The sequence below is a fragment of the Alligator sinensis genome, unplaced genomic scaffold (assembly GCF_000455745.1).
Source record: "Alligator sinensis unplaced genomic scaffold, ASM45574v1 scaffold1667_1, whole genome shotgun sequence".
In the NCBI taxonomy this organism is placed as follows: domain Eukaryota; kingdom Metazoa; phylum Chordata; order Crocodylia; family Alligatoridae; genus Alligator; species Alligator sinensis.
Genome location: NW_005842504.1, coordinates 685437 through 693279, shown reverse-complemented (window position 1 = coordinate 693279; position 7843 = coordinate 685437). Strand labels below are relative to the sequence as shown.

Sequence of the window (7843 nt, the reverse complement as noted above, 5' to 3'; positions counted from 1 at the left end):
CCCCCGCCCCCCCCGAAAAGCCAGTGGCCCCTTTGCTCCCTGATTCCAAGCTGCCTCTGAGTTGTCGGTAGTTGCTGTCCAGGTAAATCCTGACATGAAGGATCTTGCTCACTTCCACTCATGGCAACCCGTGAGGGCTGGCAAACTACAGAGCTGTCTAAAAGTCCCATCATAACCCTATACTGGGGCGGGCAATTATTTTGGGCAGAAGGCCGCTTACTGAGTTTTGCCAAGCCATCGAGGGCTGCATGACAGGCAGCCCAGGGCAGATGAATATTAATTTTCTAAATTTTTAGAGGCCCCGTGGGCTGGATAGAATGGCCTGGTGAGCTGCATCCAGCCCCGGGCCGCATTTTGCCCACCCCTGCCCTATACTAAGTGGATTCCATTTTCTTTGTCTGTTATCCACCATTTTTGGAGCACATCACATTTGGAGTGGTCAAAAACAATAAGAGCGGTCTGGAAAGCTAAATACCCTGGGGGTTGTTCCTAGAGTGCATGGCAATGCTTTCAAAGGGCATGTGATGACATCAAGCAATGAAAGAAGTCAGTTAGATGGGAAATAACGTCTGCGCCCTGGTGGAACATGCACTAACAGTGTGCCCCAAGTGCAGTGCTGTGGTGTAGAGGATAGAAGCTGTGAGCTATAAGTAAATGTGACGTGACCTATAGTCAACCTTGAACTGGGGCAGTCATCAGAGCCCAGCCTTTGCTCTCACTCACCGTGACCGTGGAAGAATCTGTCCAGTGACTCCATTCTCGCTCTCCCATTGAACTCTGTTGCTTGGTCCACCAGGGCTTCCCTCATGGAATTGGAGTCGCAGAAATACACTAAATGCCGTGGGCCAAAATTCACTGTGAAAACGGGGCCGTACTTCTCTTTCACCTGTGTTGAGAGTTGGTATGTCTGAGAAGCCATGAGGGTCAGATGCAGCCATGACCAGCAAGGTGCACTCAACCCAGGCAGGCAAGGGATTGTGTGACTATAGCTTGAACTGGGCATGTTCATCATAAGGTAGTGGCTCATGGTGAGGCTATGCTGTGTAGAAGCGATGGACGTTGGCTCACGAAATCCTGGATCAGTTCATACCCCCATAGAACTGCTGGGCCAGTTGGGCTCTACAAAGAATCCAGCACTGCTAGGGGGATTTCTTCTCACTGTTCCAGTAGTGCCCAGACATGATATGGGAGCTCCTGGTAGTAAGCTGTGAACATACTGAGGGGGTAGACCTGTCCCAAAGATCTGATGAGGCACAATATTTTGGCCCCATTGACCACTGAGGAGCTGAGCTGGACGGGTCTGGGCCCTTGGTCACCAGAGCCTTCACACACACATTTAACTGGAAACATAAGCTGTCTGGAGGGAAATGCATGGAGTGAAAAGCCCCATGTAACAGATGCCAGACACATCATTTAGGTGGTGACTCAAGAAAGGATGGAACTGGCTTAACAAGCCTTCCCAGTGCAGGTTATAACCGTGCACCTCAGCCTGTAGTTACATGGCATTTAATGAGGCTCTAGATTGGTGGGAGAATGGTATATCATGCAAGAGCCTGGCTGTAATTGGTCATTTACCCATCCAGGCATGTGCTGAGAAAAAGAGAGTGGATTGTGGTGTGGAGTGCAGCCTTTGGTCATCTGGTCCATTTCTTTTCTGTACAAGCCTTGGACCTCCCAAGCATTTAGTTCTTTGCCCCAGAATGTGATGCCGACTGCCAAGGTGAGCCCTGAGGATGCTGGCGGGTGCTGGGTGCCACCCAAGAGCTCCCCGTGGTGCTGGGTGCCGACTGGGGAGCTGCTTGGAGCTTGGCAGGAAGCAATGTGAGGAGCAAGGAGTGTGCGCATTGCCACCCTTACACACCACTCAGCAGACCTGTTTCGGCACCCGGAGGGGAGGTCCCTGTCCCCCTCTCATAATGCAGGTTCTCTGCAGGGCACCACGACTCCAGAGCAGAGTTGGTGCTGGCAGCAATCAAAAGCCTTGTGGTTTGGGTTCTTGCGCACAAAGTAGGTGACCAGGGCATTGGGATCCCTTGAGCCTTCAGGAACCCATTACCCACAACCCTAATGCCCAGCCTGTTGGGCTGCATGATGGGTCTCTTTCCACACTTCCTGCTGGAGCCACCTCCTGGGCAACCTGGGGACAGCAAGTTGGAGAAGAAGCTTAACTACAGCCCAGTGAAGATCATTCTTCAGTAAAAGGTGGGGTGTAGTCTAGGTCCAATCCCAGGTGTCAGCACTGCATCTATTTCTAAGCCATTGCATAAGCAGTCCTGGGAGCTGAGCCTGCAGGTATGCACATAGTCCCAAGGTAGTGGGGTCTGTGCTAGCACAGGTGCTGAGCTTTGCTAGAGCTCCTGGATAGCATCGCCCACCCTCTCTGGGGAGCAGGTGGTGAAGGGAAATGGCTCCCCAAGTAGACCAGTACGACAACAAGGGCTCTGGGGAAGAGATGACTCACCTTCTGCAGTATTTCAATCATCCCCTTGTTCCTGTCCTGCAGCTGGTAGACAAGGAGTTTGAGAAGTGTTGGCCCTGGGGGGGAGTTTGCTTATTCGTTGCCGTCGTTTCCACTCCCAGAAGACCATCAGGCAGGCAGTACAGGCTGCCAGGAGGAGAGTCGCTGCATCTCTAAGCTCCATCATGCCAAAACCCTGGCAGACCGAGAGCCGTGCCAAGAGTGGTCTGATCTGACCTAGTTCATCCTCACCTGCCTGGGCTGTGTGTGTATTTATACTGTACCGGGCAAGCAGCAACCCCAAATTAGGAAGTCATGAGAGACTTGGCTGGTATGCCCCTGAGGCATCATCATATATGTTCACATGGCTAAGATCTGCAGACATGAGACAAGGAAATCCAAGGCATCCATGGAAGTCAAGCTGGTGACCAAAATTAAAGACAACAAAAAATCCTTCAATAGGTATATAGGGAGCAAGAAAAAATCAGTTTCCATTGTGGGACCCCTATGGAACATGGAGGGGAAGCTCACAGTTGACCCCGGCAAAAAGGCAGAACTCCTCAATGATTACTTTGCATCAGTATTCCTGAAATCAGGCAAGAGCTGGTCACCAGACCAGGGGCACAGAGAATATGGCAATGACAGCGGTCCTCAAAACCAGTCCAGAACAGGTGAAGATACTCTTAGATCAGTTGGACACTTTCAAGTTGGCTGGTCCAGATGACCTTCACCTGAGAGTGCTGAAAGAGCTGGCCTAGCTCATAGCTGAGCCTCTGGCGAAGCTGTTCGAGGAATCGTGGAACTCAGGAGTTGTCCCTAACAACTGGACGAAGGCAAACATGGTACCCATCTTTAAGAAGGGGAAGAGGGATGATCCTGCCAACTATAGACCGGTCAGTCTGACTTTGGTCCTGGGGAAGATCTTTGAAAAAATTGTCAAGGAGGACATCACCCACAAGCTCGCATCTGGTTGGCTACTGAGAAGCACCCAGCATGGCTTTGTAGAGGTGAGGTCATGCCTAACAAATCTAGTGTCCTTTTATGGTCAGGTAACTAACCACTTGAACATGGGACAGGAGGTGGACATCATCTACCTAGATTTCAGCAAAGCCTTTGATACTGTGTCCCATGAAATCCTCTCAGTTAAGTTGGAGAGTTCTGGCCTAGACCAGGCTACAGTGAGGTGGGTTGGGAACTGGCTTAGCAGCCGAACCCAACGAGTCTTAATTGATGGGGTGGCCTCATCCTGGAAGGCCGCCTCCAGGGGTGTACCCCTGCGATCAGTGCTTGGGCCCATACTTTTTAATACCTTTATTAATGACTTGGACGAGGGAGTGAAAAGTGCAATGATTAAGTTTGCGGATGATACCAAACCGTGGGGACAAGCAGGCATATCGGAGGACAGGTCAAGGATTCAGGATGACCTTGACAGGCTGGTCGTATGGGCCGAACAAAACTGGATGAGGTTCAACAGAGACAAGTGCTGGGTCCTTCATCTGGGTAGGAAGAACCCTCACCATATCTATATGATGGGTGGTGGTCCACTGAATGGCACTGCATCCGAAAGAGACCTAGGGGTGACAATTGACCAGAAGGTGAATATGAGTCACCAGTGTGTTGAAGTCACCAACAGGGCAAATAGTACTCTGAGGTGTGTCAGCAGATGTGTCACCAGCAGATCCAGAGAGGTGCTCCTCCCCCTCTGTTCAGCGACGGTGAGGCCACAGCTGGAGTACTGCATCCAGTTCTAGGCACTGCACTACAAGAAGGATGTGGACAAGCTCAAAAGGGTGCAGAGAAGGGCCTCCCGCACGATCAAGGGCCTGGGGGAAAACCCTATGAGGAGAGACTTCGGGATCTGGGACTGTTCAGCTCGAGCAAAAGAAGGCTGAGAGGTGACTTGATAGTCACCTACAAGTATATCAAGGGAGAACACCAGGACCTAGGTGAACAACTTTTCAGAAAAGTTGCCGAATAGAGAGGAAGAATCATTGCCCTCGATCTGCGGCAACGCTCCTACCAATGCAGCCCAGGATGCCGGTAGCCTTCTTGGCAACAAGGGTATACTGCTGACTCGCATCCAGCGTGTTGTCCACTGTCACCCCCAGGTCCTTTCCTGCAGAAGAGGAGAAGGAAGAGAGCTCAGTGGAGCGGAAAGCTCAAGGGCTTTATTCATAATTCCTCCTCTCCTTTCTTATATGGGACTGGCAGTGTCACCATCCGTATCGGTTTGATTTATGGCACTCACCTCAAGCTCAGAAATGACTCTCAGAATTCCCAGCCCCTTCCAATCTCCCCCATCTCGATGCACAGTGTGATCTCCGCCTTGGACACATCTGCTTTTGACTCCCACTTAAGCTTAACTCCAACCTTGATGGCTGTCTTGACTTGGATTCCTGCTCTAACCATTGTTATGCCCTGGGGGTTGCGTGTGTGCTGTGTGTTCCCAGAAGATAGGGCTTAGGTCCCTGATGTGCCCAAATGGCATTGTGTATTTTGGGAAGGATCAATGCAGGGGCCTTGAGGCCACATTCATTGGATTGAGGAGCTACTGTGGCAGTTCCCTTCTGGTCCCATGGTAGCTAAGAGGAATATCCAGTACAGGAATGATGGGCTTTCTGCATGTTGAAGCCCCTGAGCCCCAGCTGATGATGGGGTTATGGGCTTCCTGTATTGTGGTTTCAATGGAGCAACTTTATCCCAATGACAAAGACTGGAGCATATTGCAGAGCCCCTGACTCTCCACGTGCTCTGGATACATCTCCTACCAAACTCCAGATGCTGCTTAAATCTGAGAAAAAGTTGTTGATGGCACCCATCAAGGTCAGGAACTTCTGGTCCTGGTAGTCAAAGCAGATCCCAAAGACAATGGAGCAGATGTCATTAGATACTGCATGTGTGATGATGAGGCTGGGGTCAAAGGGAGAACTCAGTGATGGAGAAACAGCAGGGTCAATGACCACCTTCCTTCCAATTTTAAGAGTATCAAATTGTGAAGACTTCTGACAACATAACGGTAAGTGTTAATGATGTAACAAAGCCTGTGGTGAAGGTGTGACCTCAAAGCTTCTGGAGTTGTATGTAGGCTCAGGTTTAATTTGTTGGCCTGGACACAGCTCGTAGTCAATGGGTGCCTCCATAGGGACCTTAGCAATGACTGCAAACATGCCAGAGGGTAATACGTGAGTGGCGAGCTGGCACAGAGCCCCATTCTATGCACAGCTGAGATAGGGAGCTGAAGCTTGGGTACGTCTGCCTGTTCTGTGGGGAGTACAGCAGAGTTGCACCCTTAGAAAGGGAGATGTGAGCTCCTGGAAAGAACTAACCCAGGTAAGAAGCTACTTAAGGAACAGGGCCCAGCAGTGCTGGGTGGCTGGTCTGGATTTTGAGAAGAATCTGGCATTTCCAGGGATGCCCACTTGAGGCCAGTAGAGAACTCCCCTAGGAGTGATGGGAGATGCTGGGCTCTGAGGACTTGGGAAAACGTACAGCAATGGTGTTGCAGGGACAGGGTCCCAGCCCTACCCTAGGGAACTGGCCGTGATTGGTCTGCAGTGGGAAGCAGGAAATTTTAAAAGGAAAATGTTTAGAGAACTCTGCACTAAGAGTCCCCGGCATGGGAAAACACCACCAGAGCCTGCAAGAGGAGAGAACTCCTAAGAAGAAACTCTGTGCACTGAACCCTCAGGATCTGCGGGGACCAGGACTAGCCTGATTGAGTATTGTCCCTCCCTAAAAGATAAGTAAAGTGGAACAGCGGGGAGAGGAACTGTGAGGGTCATCCCCACAGAAACCCGAGCAGGGACCCCGGGAAAGAAGAAGTCAGTGGGTAAATGGTTAGTGTATACCAGATGAATGAAGGAAGGAGAAGGAGAAAGCGAGCCGGCCTACCGAGAAAAGTGGGGAGCGAGAAGAAAACTGAAGCAGCTGGACTAAAGGAAAGAGTTATTCCATCCTGCTGGTGAGGAGAGCTGAGCAGGGGTGCAGAGTCCATGGCAGAGCACGCCTGGGAGGAGGGATAATAAATATGAGGCGTTTATTTGTGAGTTTTGATTTATAAAGTAACAAAGAGGATCAAGGGGCACAGCTAAGAAGCCCTTTCTTTGGTTTAATTAATTTATACTGGAGAAGAATACTGGGACACAGGAAAAGAAGAAAATCCTTCCCCGAAGGTTTGATTTAGTGTTAAGAAAGAAGCTGAGCTTGATTCCCAAAGAGGGGACAGTGGAGAAGGCCAGGGTCATAGGACAGAGGCCCACAGGGGAAGAAATGTGATGGAGCCCAATGAGATAATTATTGGTTGATCTGATGAGAGTGACTGTATAGTGGCCGAACCAGTGAAGAAGGAGAACAGGATGCTGAGCTAAAGAGCAGGAAGAACGAAATTAATGATAGGTTTCATTCAGCATCTGTGGAGATTACGGACCAGTTTGAGAGGAAAGGGGCAGAGTGTAGGGGAGGTGGAGCCCTGCAGGAGAACCGCCACTGAGCCAAGCGGACTGTCAACTCAAGAACATTTATCCTTCTGAACATCCACTTTCCATCAAAGGTGTGGCAGACGACTGAGAGGTAGAGACAAAGGTCAGTGTAAGCTGACATGGTTCCTAAGTGGAGGTATACTGCTTGCTCACAAGGGGTTTTCAAACTTTTTCATTTGCAGAACCCTTTGGGAATTTGGAATGGAGGTGTGGACCCCTTTGAATCGTAAGTGTGCCTCCTCACATACTTTTGATCGCAGTCATCTTTCCCAGACCCCTTAGACATAGTCTGCAGAGCCCAAGGTATCTCTATGGACTCCAGGATGAAAGCCACTGGATTTGAGTCTTGCTCAAGACCCTGAGGTGGGAAAGGAGCTCTTTGAAAACTAGTCCTTCAGGGACTTGTTGTCCATTAACCAGAAACAGTTGGAGTTCACAAGACCTGCACAGTGGTATGGAAGGCATTTCTTCTCATAACACAAGACACCAACCTTTGGCATTCCCGAGTTCCTCCGCCAGGTGCTGGACTTCCTCCTCAATCCACTCCTCAATGCTTTTTTTCCCCATCCCAAAGTTCCTCAGGGTTAAGATGGAGAAACGCCAGAGCTGCTTTCACTGTTCCCCATTAGCTATGACAACACCTAGATGGAGGGAAGTGTGTGGGGCACTAAGTCACATGATGTCCAGTACAAGGAACCATCATTTAAAGAACGAAGTGGGTACTGAGTGATGCCCTTCTGAATTAGAAATCAAGTGGATTTGAGGAAGCGTCTTCCTTTTCAGCTGGGGCTCCCTCTCCCAGGATACCGACTGCCATTTGTTTGAACAAGTAAGAAAAGTTATTCAAATCTGTCACCATCTCCAAACCTGGCCCAAATTTAGTAATTGAAGTGGGTGTTGAAACCCA

The 7843-nt window shown here is 50.1% G+C and overlaps 1 protein-coding gene across 1 annotated transcript in view; it reads right to left on the bottom strand.

Moving 5' to 3' along the window:
- Positions 1-7503, bottom strand: part of LOC102378153 (cytochrome P450 2G1-like) — a 16244-nt gene extending 8741 nt beyond the window's left edge. The window contains exons 1-5 of the mRNA XM_025213067.1: positions 7428-7503; positions 6939-7020; positions 5227-5368; positions 2462-2503; positions 724-886 (exon numbers count right to left, since the gene is read on the bottom strand). Of these exons, the coding sequence (XP_025068852.1) occupies positions 724-886; positions 2462-2503; positions 5227-5368; positions 6939-7020; positions 7428-7503 (505 nt within the window). The remainder of the gene's footprint in view (positions 1-723; positions 887-2461; positions 2504-5226; positions 5369-6938; positions 7021-7427) is intronic.
- Positions 7504-7843: the final 340 nt, after the last annotated feature.